General features: G+C 45.2%; 1 protein-coding gene across 1 annotated transcript in view; it reads right to left on the bottom strand.

Annotated features, from left to right (window-relative positions):
- Positions 1-16,155, bottom strand: part of LOC133631926 (calcium-binding protein 7-like) — a 42,376-nt gene extending 26,221 nt beyond the window's left edge. Inside the window, exon 1 of the mRNA XM_062024116.1 lies at positions 16,013-16,155. Within this exon, the coding sequence (XP_061880100.1) occupies positions 16,013-16,121 (109 nt within the window). The 5' untranslated portion in view covers positions 16,122-16,155. The remainder of the gene's footprint in view (positions 1-16,012) is intronic.
- Between the last annotated feature and the right edge of the window lie 1,526 nt (positions 16,156-17,681).

The following is a 17,681-nucleotide window of genomic DNA, read 5'->3' as shown; positions in this document are numbered from 1 at the left end:
ATTAGTAATATATGACAATATTCTTATTATTAGTAAATATAATAGTAATAATAATATTCAATATGTAACAATATTGTATTAGTGACAATATTAATATTAATACATTTTCTAAAATCTTCATATTATTGTCTGCTAAACTAAGCTAACCAAAATATTAGAGACTACAAGCGCAGTATTTATTATGAACATATTGTTAATATTTGATTATTATTGTAGTAAAGGATGCCTTAGTGTATGAATATTGGAAGATGCGGTGCTGGCTGGGTCGCTGCACCCTCACTGGGGTCAAGTTGGGCTTCTTTGCTGCGAGTGAGACGTCAGCGTATGGAGGATCTTTGTGAGGAAGGAGAGAAAATAAACAGGAATAGAAATATGCAACATGAAGGAGGTTCTCTTGTGCGTGTTTCCATGGCAACGCGTCAGGAGCGGGTGTTTCTCAGCTGACCCCTCCCCCCACTCTTTTGGAGGCATGCCCCCGCAGTCGCGCTCAATTCCCACGGTGGCGGTGCCTTGAAATATCTTCATTGGTATTCATGTGGGTATGTGCGGAGGAGGAGCCAGGCATCCCTCCACCTCAGGCCAGCCATGACTCACTAGGAGTCCTGCTCACACCTCAACATGGCCTCAGCACTGACCATAACACTGACCACACCTCAGGAAGGTGGTGGCCACTGACTATAACACTGACCACGCCTCAGAAAGGTGGTGGCCACTGACCATAACACTGACCACACCTCAGGAGGGTGGCCACTGACCATAACACTGACCACGCCTCAGGAGGGTGGCCACTGACTAAAACACTGACCACGCCTCAGAAAGGTGGTGGCCACTGACCATAACACTGACCACACCTCAGGAAGGTGGTGGCCACTGACTATAACACTGACCACGCCTCAGGAAGGTGGTGGCCACTGACCATAACACTGACCACGCCTCAGGAAGGTGGTGGCCACTTATCATAACACTGACCACGCCTCAGGAAGGTGGTGGCCACTGACCATAACACTGACCATGCCTCAAGAAGGTGGTGGCCACTGACCATAACACTGACCACGCCTCAGGAAGGTGGCCACTGACTATAACACTGACCACGCCTTAGGAAGGTGGTGGCCATTGACCATAACACTGACCATGCCTCAGGAAGGTGGCCACTGACCATAACACTGACCACGCCTCAGGAGGATGGTGGCCACTGACCATAACGCTGACCATGCCTCAGGAAGGTGGTGGCCACTGACCATAACACTGACCACATCTCAGGAGGGTGGTGGCCACTGACCGTAACACTGACCACGCCTCAGGAAGGTGGGGGCCACTGACCATAACACTGACCATGCCTCAGGAAGGTGGTGGCCACGGACCATAACACTGACCACACCTCAGGAGGGTGGTTGCCACTGACCATAACACTGACCATGCCTCAAGAAGGTGGTGGCCACTGACCATAACACTGAACACACCTCAGGAAGGTGGTGGCCACTGACCATAACACTGACCATGCCTCAGGAAGGTGGTGGCCAGTGACTATAACACTGACCATGCCTCAGGAAGGTGGTGGCCACTGACCATAACACTGACCACGCCTCAGGAAGGTGGTGGCCACTGACTATAACACTTACCACACCTCAGGAAGGTGGTGGCCACTGACTATAACACTGACCACACCTCAGGAAGGTGGTGGCCACTGACCATAACACTGACCAAGCCTCAGGAAGGTGGTGGCCACTGACTATAACACTTACCACGCCTTAGGAAGGTGGTGGCCATTGACCATAACACTGACCATGCCTCAGGAAGGTGGTGGCCACTGACCATAACACTGACCACGCCTCAGGAAGGTGGTGGCCACTGACTATAACACTTACCACGCCTTAGGAAGGTGGTGGCCATTGACCATAACACTGACCATGCCTCAGGAAGGTGGTGGCCACTGACCATAACACTGACCACGCCTCAGGAAGGTGGTGGCCACTGACCATAACACTGAACACACCTCAGGAAGGTGGTGGCCATTGACCATAACACTGACCATGCCTCAGGAAGGTGGTGGCCACTGACCATAACACTGACCATGCCTCAGGAAGGTGGTGGCCACTGACCACAACACTGAACACACCTCAGGAAGGTGGTGGCCACTGACCATAACACTGACCACGCCTCAGAAAGGTGGTGGCCACTGACCATAACACTGACCACACCTCAGGAAGGTGGTGGCCACTGACTATAACACTGACCACGCCTCAGGAAGGTGGTGGCCACTGACCATAACACTGACCACGCCTCAGGAAGGTGGTGGCCACTTATCATAACACTGACCACGCCTCAGGAAGGTGGTGGCCACTGACCATAACACTGACCATGCCTCAAGAAGGTGGTGGCCACTGACCATAACACTGACCACGCCTCAGGAAGGTGGCCACTGACTATAACACTGACCACGCCTTAGGAAGGTGGTGGCCATTGACCATAACACTGACCATGCCTCAGGAAGGTGGCCACTGACCATAACACTGACCACGCCTCAGGAGGATGGTGGCCACTGACCATAACGCTGACCATGCCTCAGGAAGGTGGTGGCCACTGACCATAACACTGACCACATCTCAGGAGGGTGGTGGCCACTGACCGTAACACTGACCACGCCTCAGGAAGGTGGGGGCCACTGACCATAACACTGACCATGCCTCAGGAAGGTGGTGGCCACGGACCATAACACTGACCACACCTCAGGAGGGTGGTTGCCACTGACCATAACACTGACCATGCCTCAAGAAGGTGGTGGCCACTGACCATAACACTGAACACACCTCAGGAAGGTGGTGGCCACTGACCATAACACTGACCATGCCTCAGGAAGGTGGTGGCCAGTGACTATAACACTGACCATGCCTCAGGAAGGTGGTGGCCACTGACCATAACACTGACCACGCCTCAGGAAGGTGGTGGCCACTGACTATAACACTTACCACACCTCAGGAAGGTGGTGGCCACTGACTATAACACTGACCACACCTCAGGAAGGTGGTGGCCACTGACCATAACACTGACCAAGCCTCAGGAAGGTGGTGGCCACTGACTATAACACTTACCACGCCTTAGGAAGGTGGTGGCCATTGACCATAACACTGACCATGCCTCAGGAAGGTGGTGGCCACTGACCATAACACTGACCACGCCTCAGGAAGGTGGTGGCCACTGACTATAACACTTACCACGCCTTAGGAAGGTGGTGGCCATTGACCATAACACTGACCATGCCTCAGGAAGGTGGTGGCCACTGACCATAACACTGACCACGCCTCAGGAAGGTGGTGGCCACTGACCATAACACTGAACACACCTCAGGAAGGTGGTGGCCATTGACCATAACACTGACCATGCCTCAGGAAGGTGGTGGCCACTGACCATAACACTGACCATGCCTCAGGAAGGTGGTGGCCACTGACCACAACACTGAACACACCTCAGGAAGGTGGTGGCCACTGACCATAACACTGACCACGCCTCAGGAAGGTGGTGGCCACTGACCATAACACTGACCACGCCTCAGGAAGGTGGTGGCCACTGACTATAACACTTACCACGCCTTAGGAAGGTGGTGGCCATTGACCATAACACTGACCATGCCTCAGGAAGGTGGTGGCCACTGACCATAACACTGACCACGCCTCAGGAAGGTGGTGGCCACTGACCATAACACTGACCACGCCTCAGGAAGGTGGTTGCCACTGACTATAACACTTACCACGCCTTAGGAAGGTGGTGGCCATTGACCATAACACTGACCACGCCTCAGGAAGGTGGTGGCCACGGACCATAACACTGACCACGCCTCAGGAAGGTGGTGGCCACTGACCATAACACTGACCACGCCTCAGGAAGGTGGTGGCCACTGACCATAACACTGAACACACCTCAGGAAGGTGGTGGCCACTGACCATAACACTGACCACACCTCAGGAAGGTGGTGGCCATTGACCATAACACTGACCATGCCTCAGGAAGGTGGTGGCCACTGACCATAACACTGACCATGCCTCAGGAAGGTGGTGGCCACTGACCATAACACTGAACACACCTCAGGAAGGTGGTGGCCACTGACCATAACACTGACCACACCTCAGGAAGGTGGTGGCCACTGACCATAACACTGACCATGCCTCAGGAAGGTGGTGGCCATTGACCATAACACTGACCATGCCTCAGGAAGGTGGTGGCCACTGACCATAACACTGACCACGCCTCAGGAAGGTGGTGGCCACTGACCATAACACTGACCATGCCTCAGGAAGGTGGTGGCCACTGACCATAACACTTACCACGCCTTAGGAAGGTGGTGGCCATTGACCATAACACTGACCATGCCTCAGGAAGGTGGTGGCCACTGACCATAACACTGACCACGCCTCAGGAAGGTGGTGGCCACTGACCATAACACTGAACACACCTCAGGAAGGTGGTGGCCACTGACCATAACACTGACCATGCCTCAGGAAGATGGTGGCCACTGACCATAACACTGAACACACCTCAGGAAGGTGGTGGCCACTGACCATAACACTGACCACGCCTCAGGAAGGTGGTGGCCACTGACCATAACACTGACCACGCCTCAGGAAGGTGGTGGCCACTGACTATAACACTTACCACGCCTTAGGAAGGTGGTGGCCATTGACCATAACACTGACCATGCCTCAGGAAGGTGGTGGCCACTGACCATAACACTGACCACGCCTCAGGAAGGTGGTGGCCACTGACCATAACACTGACCACGCCTCAGGAAGGTGGTGGCCACTGACTATAACACTTACCACGCCTTAGGAAGGTGGTGGCCATTGACCATAACACTGACCATGCCTCAGGAAGGTGGTGGCCACTGACCATAACACTGACCACGCCTCAGGAAGGTGGTGGCCACTGACCATGCCACTGAACACGCCTCAGAAAGGTGGTGGCATAACCAAGTATGCATCACTACAGCTCTTGTCTCAAAGTAGGTGTACTGTCACCACCTGTCACATCACACCTTGACTTATTTGGACTTATTTGCTGTTTTCCTGTGTGTAGTGTTTTACTTCTTGTCTTGCGCTCCTATTTTGGTGGATTTTTGTCTTTTTTTGGTATTTTCCTGTAGCAGTTTCATGTCTTCCTTTGAGCGATATTTCCCGCATCTACTTTGTTTTATCAACCAAGAATATTTCCATTGTTTTAATCCTTCTTTGTGGGGACATTGTTGATTGTCATGTCATGTTCGGATGTACTTTGTGGATGCTGTCTTTGCTCCACAGTAAGTCTTTGCTGTCGTCCAGCATTCTGTTTTTGTTTACTTTGTAGCCAGTTCAGTTTTAGTTTGGTTCTGCATAGCCTTCCCTAAGCTTCAATGCCTTTTCTTAGGGGCACTCACCTTTTGTTTATTTTTGGTTTAAGCATTAGACACCTTTTTACCTGCACACTGCCTCCCGCTGTTTCCGACATCTACAAAGCAATTACCTACCTGCTGCCACCTACTGATATGGAAGAGTATTACACGGTTACTCTGCCGAGCTCTAGACAGCACCGACACTCAACAACAACACATCATTTGCAGACTATAATTACTGCTTTGCAAAACATATCTTTAACCCAAATAGGTGAAATTCTACATTCCCATCCTCACCTATGGCCATGAGCTTTGGGTTATGACCGAAAGGACAAGATCACGGGTACAAGGGGCCCAAATGAGTTTCCTCCGCCGGGTGGCGGGTCTCTCCCTTAGAGATAGGGTGAGAAGCTCTGTCATCCGGGAGGAGCTCAAAGTAAAGCCGCTGCTCCTCCACATGGAGAGGAGCCAGATGAGGTGGTTCGGGCATCTGTTCAGGATCAATCAATCAATCAATCAATGCCCTAAATCACAAGTGTCTCAAAGGGCTGTACAAGCCACAACGACATCCTCGGTACAGAGCCCACATACGGGCAAGGAAAAACTCACCCCAGTGGGACGTCGGTGAATGACTATGAGAAACCTTGGAGAGGACCGCATATGTGGGTAACCCCCCCCTCTAGGGGAGACCGAAAGCAATGGATGTGGAGTGGGTCTGACATAACATTGTGAAAGTCCAGTCCACAGTGGATCCAACACATCAGCGGGAGTCCAGTCCACAGCGGGGCCAACAGGAAACCATCCCGAGCGGAGACGGGTCAGCAGCGCAGAGATGTCCCCAACCGATGCACAGGCTAGTGGTCCACCCGGGGTCCCGACTCTGGACAGCCAGCACTTCATCCATGGCCACCGGACCTATGCAACTCCCCCTCGCAAGGGACAGGGGAGAAGAGGAGAGAAGAAAAGAAACGGCAGATCAACTGGTCTGAAAAAAGGGGGGTCTATTTAATGATGCCACCCAAACGCCTCCCTAGGGAGGTGTTTAGGGCACGTCCGACCGGTAGGAGGCCACGGGGAAGACCCAGGACACGTTGGGAAGACTTTGTCTCCCGGTTGGCCTGGGAAAGCCTCGGGATCCCCCGGGAGGAGCTGGACGAAGTGGCTGGGGAGAGGGAAGTCTGGGCTTCTCTGCTTAGGCTGCTGCCCCCGCGACCCGACCTCAGATAAGTGGAAGAAGATGGATGGATGGATAGGTAATCTCCCACGGCACACCAGACTGTATCTCACGACACAGGGGTTGAAAAACACTGCTCTACAAGATGTTGCTGACGTACAAAATAAAGCAGCACGGCCGAGACTTGGAGGGCCGCGCGGGGACTCGTTTTGGCGTCGGCAGCGCGGAAATGGACTTCCCACCTTATTCCACCTGCGGAGTTTGGAGTGTGTGTGTGTGTGTGTGTGTGTGTGTGTGTGTGTGTGTGTGTGTGTGTGTGTGTGTGTGTGTGTGTGTGTGTGTGTGTGTGTGTGTGTGTGTGTGTGTGTGTGTGTGTGTCTATATCGAGCTCCAGTAAATTGACCATCTATGTTCTTTCACTCAAGTGTAGGAGGTGAAATGGAGAATATGGCCTCCATTTTTTATTTTTTGTGTGTGCGTGCACTCATCAGTGTACATTAGCGTACGTGCATCCACCCCCTCGACCTTTTTTACACACACACACACACACACACACACACACACACACACACACACACACACACACACACACACGCACACACGAAAAAGTCTATTTATTCGTGCCGGCGTCACCTCACACAGCAGCGCTCCCTGGAGGCCTTCCTGCTCCTAATTGAAAATCAAGTCCTGCTCGCCCGCGCTGACATTCGCTTAATGCGCAATTTAGCTTTTCCGTCCGTCATTTCCTGTCCAAAACCCCCACCTCGGGTTGTGGCTTGGGTCCAGGCGCTAACATGCGTGATGCACTTGGATCATCAGTCAAAAAAAACCCGTCTCTTTGCAACTCGTTGCCAAGTCCCACCCCCACACAAGTAGCCACGGCGACCATGATTTACATATGACACAGGTGTGCGTGTCAGCCCTCCAATGGTGCCTACCTAAATTTGTGGAGATCCGACAAAAGAGCCAAGAGTTATAGCCATTTTTCAGTCCAACTTACGGGGTTTCATAACGACACCACCGGGTGGCGAGTGATACAAATGATAATGGGCCTGCTGCAATGCAAGCAGCCCATATTATTATTGCTCATACTTCAACTTGTATTATTATAGTTCCGCGCGTTTCTCTTGCGATTAATACAAGACGAACCAGCCAACGAACCCCCACATATGATATACCCTCGGAAAGGTCTCACTCGCGCCTACGGCGGTACTTTAGATTGGAAAAATTTCGTGTTACCGTGGCGACGCAATCCACAATTAAAATAAAAAATGGGCCAATGGAATGGGTGCATACCCTTTTAGTGGACAATTGCTCTGAGACAAACGCCAAAAAGACAAGATTAGCTCCTCTTGAAGTCTGCTTTTGTTCATACACCTGTCTACTTTCGACACAAGCTAACTGATAGCATGCTAACGTTAGCTTGCTTGTATGCGAACATAAGCATGATATTTTTTTTAGCTAAATTTGCTTCCGTTCACCCCAGATTAAAAAAAACTTGGTACGTGACACGGTTTTTTTTTGTGCTGTTTTTTCACTTTTTTCTCTACTTTTACAGCCATACACCTTACAGCTGTGTTACTTGATATGTGAGACATGCTAACTGTTAGCATGCCATCGTTAGCACACATGCTAAGTTTTACATTTTAATGTAAGCATGCTAATGTTTCTCAAAACTCGAGAGTGCGCCTTATAACCCGGTGCGCCTAATGTACGGAATTAGTTTGGTTGCGCTTGCCCACCTCGAAGCTATTTTATTTGGTACATGGTACCAAATAAGTGTGATCAGTAGATGGCCGTAACACATAAGAGATACGTGTAGACTGCAATATGATGGCAGTCACACATAAGAGATACGTGTAGACTGCAATATGATGGCAGTCACACATAAGAGACACGTGTAGACTGCAATATGATGGCAGTCACACATAAGAGATACGTGTAGACTGCAATATGATGGCAGTCACACATAAGAGATACGTGTAGACTGCAATACGATGGCAGTCACACATAAGAGATACGTGTAGACTGCAATATGATGGCAGTCACACATAAGAGATACGTGTAGACTGCAATAAGATGGCAGTCACACATAAGAGATACGTGTAGACTGCAATATGATGGCAGTCACACATAAGAGATACGTGTAGACTGCAATATGATGGCAATCACACATAAGAGATACGTGTGGACTGCAGTATGATGGCAGTCACACATAAGAGATACGTGCGGACTGCAATTAGATGGCAGTCACACATAAGAGATACGTGCGGACTGCAATATGATGGCAGTCACACATAAGAGATACGTGCAGACTGCAATATGATGGCAGTCACACATAAGAGACACGTGTAGACTGCAATATGATGGCAGTCACACATAAGAGATACGTGTAGACTGCAATATGATGGCAGTCACACATAAGAGATACGTGTAGACTGCACTATGATGGCAGTCACACATAAGAGATATATGTAGACTGCAATATGATGGCAGTCAAACATAAGAGCAGGGAAACCTGGGTAACAGGCTTGTAGGGATGATATAGCCTCTGTGTTTTTTCCTGACCTAACGTATATTCCGCTCTATTGGGCACTGTATAACGGATAAACCACAGAAACCTGGACTATAGTTAATGTTAATAATGTTTGTGTTAAATAACATGCAATTGTGTCAAACCTGCTGACATAAAAATAACATAAATATATATAATAATGTATATATAAAAAAGTATTTAATAATGAATGTATGAAAATACATGTAACTTTTTAGTTACAATACCTAGAAATATAGAACACATTCTTATATGCTCTAGTTATGAAATTATTGAATTGATGACAGAAATTGATTTGCCAGGCCCCCACAACCAATGAGCAGTTTTACTCTTGCCGACCAAAAGTATGAAAATAAACACATTCATGCTAAAGGACACGCCCAAAATATGCAGTCCAGTTATGGTTACAATTAGATCAGGGGTCACCAACGCGGTGCCCGCGGGCACCAGGTCGCCCATAAGGACCAGGGGCCGTACTTATCAAGCTTCTTAGAATTACTCCTAAGAAGTCTGCTAAGAGTTGACTTAAGAGTAAATAAATTCTTGGCTGAAAGCTGCACTTAAAAGTTAGTTATCAAGCGTCTTACTCACACTTTCAGCAAAGTGTAGGACTGAATCTTAAGTGTCACACTCAGAGCTGAATTACGACATTACTATGTGCCGTAAACGCAATTTTAGGTGACGTCATTTCTGTGTCCATAGAAATGACCAATCACGGAAGGGAATCCGTTGTCTAAGAATAAAGAAATATCTTGGAAATATTTAAGTGGACAATGGGAGTGTATATTTTGACAATAAACTACAAAATAATACAAAACAAACTAGTCCCCGCCGGCACTCACGCTACCGCTCCCTCTCTTCTCTCGCCCACACACTCACTGACGTCACTCACCTCACGGCCACACACATACGCTACTGTCATAACATTTTCTTTCCAATTCATTAATTAGGCAACTAATTTGAAACTGGTGTGGGTGGCTCTATATATACTAGCCCACTGCAGACACATGCAGAAATCAACAAGGAATCGAAAAGTATTAAATCTGTGACAAAAATAATATCCGCTCTGTCTAAACGATACTGTTTGATCAGCTGCTCGTCATCAAAAAAAAACAACATTGTTCCGTTCCCTGAACGTTCGCGCACGTCTCTCTCGCCTCAGTGCCATCCCCTGCTGGCAACTCCTAACCACTTAAGACACCTCTGAAGGTCTCTTAAATATCGTGGAGAGTAGGAGTGATTCTTAGACTTAAGAACGTTGATAAAAAGCTTTTATTCTTAAGTTTGAGAGTAGGACTAAATTTGGCAAATTCTCAGGAGTTAAGTGTAAAATGGCATTCTAAGAAGCTTGATAAGTACGGCCCCAGATGAGTAGCCCGCTGGCCTGTTCTAAAAATAGCTCAAATAGCAGCACTTACCAGTGAGCTGCCTCTATTTTTTAAATTGTATTTATTTACTAGTGTGACAGTCCTAACTGTGGTGCGGGTTCTCAGGACCACCCAGGGAAGACATTGTCGTGAGACGCTTTAGACTTCTTTATTATCTCAATCAGTCTTTTGCGTGCCTTTCAGCAGCTGCCTTTTCTCTCACGTGAGCACACGAATGGTTTCCTCCCGTCCGCCGTCTGCTTTTCAGCAGCGCGTCGCCGTCGTTTGCGTGGTAGCAGAGGGATGGTTTCCTCCCGTCCGCCGTCTTTCTCCGTCTCCTCCCTCGATGTTCACGTCTCTCGCCCTTTTATACGGTCCGAGAGGGTGATTGCACTGTCCACAGCGGCGCGCTACACGCACCTTATGCTGATTGCGGCGTCGCTCGTCCACGCCTCCTCGCCACCATCTTGGAGAGGGCGCCGTCGGTCCGCCGGCCCCGCCTCCCCACAACTAGCAAGCTGGTCTCGCTTTGCTCGACATTTTTAATTCTAAGAGAGACAAAACTCAAATAGAATTTGAAAATCCAAGAAAATATTTTAAAGACTTGGTCTTCACTTGTTTAAATAAATTCATTATTTTTTTTACTTTGCTTCTTATAACTTTCAGAAAGACAATTTTAGAGAAAAAATACAACCTTAAAAATGATTTTAGGATTTTTAAACACATATACCTTTTTACCTTTTAAATTCCTTCCTCTTCTTTCCTGACAATTTAAATCAATGTTCAAGTAAATATTTTTTTTTTATTGTAAAGAATAATAAATACATTTTAATTAAATTCTTCATTTCAGCTTCTGTTTTTTCGACGAAGAATATTTGTGAAATATTTCTTCAAACTTATTATGGTTAAAATTCAAACAAATTATTCTGGCAAATCTAGAAAATCTGTAGAATCAAATTTAAATCTTATTTCAAAGTCTTTTGAATTTCTTTTAAAATTTTTGCTCTGGAAAATCTAGAAGAAATAATGATTTGTCTTTGTTAGAAATATAGCTTGGTCCAATTTGTTATATATTCTAACAAAGTGTGGATTGGATTTGAACCTATTTAAAACATGTCATCAAAATTCTAAAATTAATCTTAATCAGGAAAAATTACTAATGATGTGCCATAAATTATTTTTAAAATTTTTTCAAAAAGATTCAAATTAGCTAGTTTTTCTTTTCTTTTTTTCGGTTGAATTTTTAATTTTCAAAGAGTCGAAATTGAAGATAAACTATGTTTCAAAATTAAATTTTCATTTTTTTCGTGTTTTCTCCTCTTTTAAACCGTTCAATTAAGTGTTTTTTTTCATCATTTATTCTCTACAAAAAACCTTCCGTAAAAGGAAAAAAAATGTACGACAGAATGACAGACAGAAATACCCATTTTTTTTATATATATAGATTAATTTATTTAGCTACTCTTGTTTAAATCACACTTACATGTAACTTACAAATGACAATATATATATATATATATATATATATATATATATATATATATATATATATATATATATATATATATATATATATATATATATATAAAAACACTTAAAATGTAAAGTGTTTTTTGTGTTTAATATAAAATAGCTAGTTAAAATGGGATATTGTGATTTCACAAGACTGTCTGAGAAATGATCATTTGAAAATGTTCAATTTGAAAAATGTGCACTTAGAGAAAATATAAAAATAAAGTGTTGCATATTGATATTTATCTGTTTCTATATATATTTATTGTGAGAAATCATTAAGATGATCAGTGTTTCCACAAAGATAAATATCATTAATTATTAATAATAACATAGAGTTAAAGGTGAATTGAGCAAATTGGCTACTTCTGGCAATTTATTTAAGTGTGTATCAAACTGGTGGCCCTTCGCATTAATCAGTAACCAAGAAGTAGCTCTTGCTTTCAAAAAGGTTGGTGACCCCTGAATAAGATACTCGGAAATGAGGAATTAATATTTTAAAGGCCTACTGAAAGCCACTACTAGCGACCACGCAGTCTGATAGTTTATATATCAATGATGAAATCTTAACATTGCAACACATGCCAATACGGCCGGGTTAACTTATAAAGTGACATTTTAAAATTCCCGGGAAATATCCGGCTGAAACATCGCGGTATGATGACGTATGCGCGTGACGAAGTCCGAGTAACGGAAGTTATGGTACCCCGTAGAATCCTATACAAAAAGCTCTGTTTTCATTTCATAATTCCACAGTATTCTGGACATCTTTTGCAATTTGTTTAATGAACAATGAAGGCTGCAAAGAAGACAGTTGTAGGTGGGATCAGTGTATTAGCAGCGGACTACAGCAACACAACCAGGAGGACTTTGTTGGAGCGCTAGCCGCGCTAGCCGCCGACTTCACCTTGACTTCCTACGTCTCCGGGCCGCCAAACGCATCGGGTGAAGTCCTTCGTCCTTCTGCCGATCGCTGGAACGCAGGTGAGCACGGGTGTTGATGAGTAGATGAGGGCTGGCTGGCGTAGGTGGAGAGCTAATGTTTTTAGCATAGCTCTGTGCAGTCCGGTTGCTAAGTTAGCTTCAATGGCGTCGTTAGCACAGCATTGTTAACCTTCGCCAGGCTGGAAAGCATTAACCGTGTAGTTACATGTCCACGGTTTAATAGTATTGTTGATTTTCTATCTATCCTTCCAGTCAGGGGTTTATTTCTTTTGTTTCTATATGCAGTTAAAGCACGATGCTATCACGTTAGCTCGTAGCTAAAGCATTTCGCCGATGTATTATATACATATATATATATATATATATATATATATATATATATATATATATATATATATATATATATATATATATATATATATATATATATATATACATATATATATATACATATATATATATATAGCTAAAATGATGTCCCTGTTGTCTGTGCCGTTTTCTTCCCCTGTACAACCATTACAATTTGTCTCTAAATTAAATTTTTGCTGTAATAAACTGTGGTGCCGTTTTGGCATTTACAGTAATACACCCCAAAATATACACTTGTTGGTTTGAGGTAAAAAAAAAAACCCAAAAAAACCTGGTAGGTCAGGTCCCAAAATGTTACTGTAAAATTGCAGTTTTTTTTTGTTTACAGAAAAAAAAGAAAAGAAAAAGTACAGCACAGTAAAATTATTTTTTTAACCATAAAAACAGCGGTGCTGTTTTTCCATTTACAGTAATATACACTACATTTACAGTAGTAATATACACTACATTTACAGTAGTAATATACACTACATTTACAGTAATATACACTACATTTACAGTAATAATATACACTACATTTACAGTAATAATATACACTACATTTACAGTAATATACACTACATTTACAGTAGTAATATACACTACATTTACAGTAATATACACTACATTTACAGTAATAATATACACTACATTTACAGTAATATACACTACATTTACAGTAATAATATACACTACATTTACAGTAATATACACTACATTTACAGTAATAATATACACTACATTTACAGTAATAATATACACTACATTTACAGTAATATACACTACATTTACAGTAGTAATATACACTACATTTACAGTAATATACACTACATTTACAGTAATAATATACACTACATTTACAGTAATATACACTACATTTACAGTAATAATATACACTACATTTACAGTAATATACACTACATTTACAGTAATAATATACACTACATTTACAGTAATATACACTACATTTTGAGGTGAAATTATTGCAACTTTCCATATATTTTTTTACATTTTAGTCTAAAAAATGGTGTAATAATAGTATTCACTGTTAGGAGCGGCCCCCGGGGGCCAAACATAACTGCCATGTGGCCCTCAGTGAAAACCACTGAGGGTCTACATCAGACCTGGGCATTCTGCGGCCCGCGGGCCACATGCGGCCCTTTGTGCGTCCCTGTCCAGCCCGCGTGAGGCCAATCATAAATTACAAAATACATTTTAAAAAGTATCTATGTCGAGTGTGCAATACAACTGTGCTGCTTTTATTTTGAAAAGCGTTATCTGTATTACTTCCGTGTGGACGTATGCGCGTGCGTGATTGTGAGTGAATGTGAACAGCTGCAATCACAAATTACAAAATAAAGTTGAAAAAACATCTATGTCGTGTGCGCAATACAACTGTGCTGCTTTTATTTTGAAAAGTGTTATTTATGGGCGTGTGTCCGTGTGTAACCTGTGAGTGAAGGTGCACATGCAGCGACAAGTGATGCACGGTTTACACCCGAGACGCTAAAAAGAGAAAAGTTGATGAGGAATGGCGTGTTTTCAACAAGACATGGACTGCCAAGCAACGTTCCCTCTAAGGTGCGTGCCTGCGCAATTGCGCACTGCTCAAGCGTCCTCTGCGCGCAGCAAATATATGCCGCGCACCAAATCAAATCCCATCTGAATTCTAAACAAAATAAACATATTTATTCTGTGTCATTTTGCAATGCAACTCTGAGTGACAGTGACAACAAGCGGCCCTAACGGTGTTCGTCAACACCGTTCAATTGAACACCGTTCAATTATTGTAACGTCTATCGAGATGCTTCGAGGCCAGGAATTATATCCATCACTTTATTGAGCAAAACTGTTTATATTCGGCCATAACCACACCAAAAACATGAGTAAAACACTTCTATCTGGAAAAACTAGTCATTTTCTGCCGTACAAACCAGGCCAAAAGCAACTTGTCATCTGTCACCAACACGCATACCACTAAACCACTGGTGCGTTTATGGCCACACAAAAAGTCGGACAACTCAAACACCACACAAAGTTACACTATGACTCCTCAGTCATACGTGTGCTTATTTTACTGTCATTTATTATTAATGTTAATTTATTGATATTAATCATGGAATGCTGTTACTAGAGAAAGTTCCAGGAATGCACACTTCATCCTATGCTTACATTTCATTGTGCAACATGAGGATGTTTAAGGGGAACTAAATGTGATCTCTGAAAGGGGTACAAATGATTTCCAAAGCAGTGCTTTTGGTATAAAGTTAAGTTAGGTTAAATGAAAGTATTATTATTATTATTATTTATCTTACGGTATACATCAAAAATAATATTGAGCAAAATGTAATTGAAATATTGTCGGTGTGGCCCTCCAGCAGTGCTCGGGTTGCTCATGCGGCCCCCGGTAAAAATTAATTGCCCACCCCTGGTGTAGATGAACTTCAGCTATACCTTTTTACTCTTTTTTTTTTTTTTTGTCCAATTATTTTTTAAATGGGCCCCCCGGGGGCCCCACTTTGGACACCCCCTCCCGCCCTAAACCCCGACACGCCTATTAATTGTGTGGTCAGCAGCGGTCACATCATTAGGCACACCTGCACAACACCGCAAGTGTTGTGGTCAAAACATTAGGCGCATGCGCAACGCGTCACGAAGACGCCAACACACACGTGCGTTCCTAATACAGTGGCCGCCCGTGTGGTCAAAAGATTAGGGAACGCACGCACGATGCCACAGAACGGGTGTCTCACCTTCGACCTCGTCCTCGGGCAGGTTGACCGGGGCGCGGTAGTTGAGGATGTCCGGGATGACGCACATGCCCCGGTACATCAGCGTGGAGGTGATGGGGTGCAGCGGCATGGCTGCGACCCGCCGGCGGACAGCCGCGTACGTCCTGCCTGCCGGGGAGTCTCACACGCCTGCACGGACACCCGGCGGCGGCGGGAGCGGCGGCGGCTGCCAGTCCATGGAGGATCGAGACTCGCAGGTTTGAACCGGGGGAGCGACGCCGAAAACCGAAAAAGCGGTGCGCGCACACACTCTGCTGCAGCGCGAGGTTGCAGGTGCGTGCACGCGTGCACCCACTTGTTGGATCCTCCTCCTCCTCCCGCGGGGACGCGCGCGCTACAAAGACACAACAGGTCGCGCGCGTGCTGGAGACCCACTTGGCGCTCTAATCGATATCGATATTTGCTGCGCAACAAAGCTGCGCGCACACGCCGACCACTGTGCACGCGCGGCGTCACCACATTAGGCACACCCGCGCAATAGGGCAGCCTTGTTGGGATGAATGCCGCACATTGTTTCCGTCGCTAGGCAACAGGGAAATACACGGTACCTAATGTTGTGTCCCAGTGTACCTAATGTTGTGTCCCAGTGTACCTAATGTTGTGTCCCAGTGTACCTAATGTTGTGTCCTAGTGTCCTAGTGTACCTAATGTTGTGTCCTAGTGTACCTAATGTTGTGTCCCAGTGTACCTAATGTTGTGTCCCAGTGTACCTAATGTTGTGTCCCAGTGTACCTAATGTTGTGTCCCAGTGTACCTAATGTTGTGTCCTAGTGTACCTAATGTTGTGTCCCAGTGTACCTAATGTTGTGTCCCAGTGTACCTAATGTTGTGTCCTAGTGTACCTAATGTTGTGTCCCAGTGTACCTAATGTTGTGTCCCAGTGTACCTAATGTTGTGTCCCAGTGTACCTAATGTTGTGTCCTAGTGTACCTAATGTTGTGTCCCAGTGTACCTAATGTTGTGTCCCAGTGTACCTAATGTTGTGTCCCAGTGTCCTAGTGTACCTAATGTTGTGTCCCAGTGTACCTAATTTTGTGTCCTAGTGTACCTAATGTTGTGTCCCAGTGTACCTAATGTTGTGTCCTAGTGTACCTAATGTTGTGTCCCAGTGTACCTAATGTTGTGTCCTAGTGTACCTAATGTTGTGTCCCAGTGTTCTAGTGTACCTAATGTTGTGTACCAGTGTACCTAATGTTGTGTCCTAGTGTACCTAATGTTGTGTCCTAGTGTACCTAATGTTGTGTCCCAGTGTACCTAATGTTGTGTCCCAGTGTACCTAATGTTGTGTCCCAGTGTACCTAATGTTGTGTCCCAGTGTCCTAGTGTACCTAATGTTGTGTCCCAGTGTACCTAATGTTGTGTCCCAGTGTCCTAGTGTACCTAATATTTTGTCCCAGTGTACCTAATGTTGTGTCCTAGTGTACCTAATGTTGTGTCCTAGTGTACCTAATGTTGTGTCCCAGTGTACCTAATGTTGTGTCCCAGTGTACCTAATGTTGTGTCTCAGTGTACCTAATGTTGTGTCCTAGTGTACCTAATGTTGTGTCCCAGTGTACCTAATGTTGTGTCCCAGTGTACCTAATGTTGTGTCCTAGTGTACCTAATGTTGTGTCCCAGTGAGTGGTGGCGT

Source organism: Entelurus aequoreus, linkage group LG17, assembly GCF_033978785.1.
Source record: "Entelurus aequoreus isolate RoL-2023_Sb linkage group LG17, RoL_Eaeq_v1.1, whole genome shotgun sequence".
Classification (NCBI taxonomy): Eukaryota; Metazoa; Chordata; class Actinopteri; order Syngnathiformes; family Syngnathidae; genus Entelurus; species Entelurus aequoreus.
This window is presented reverse-complemented; position numbering and strand designations above follow the sequence as displayed.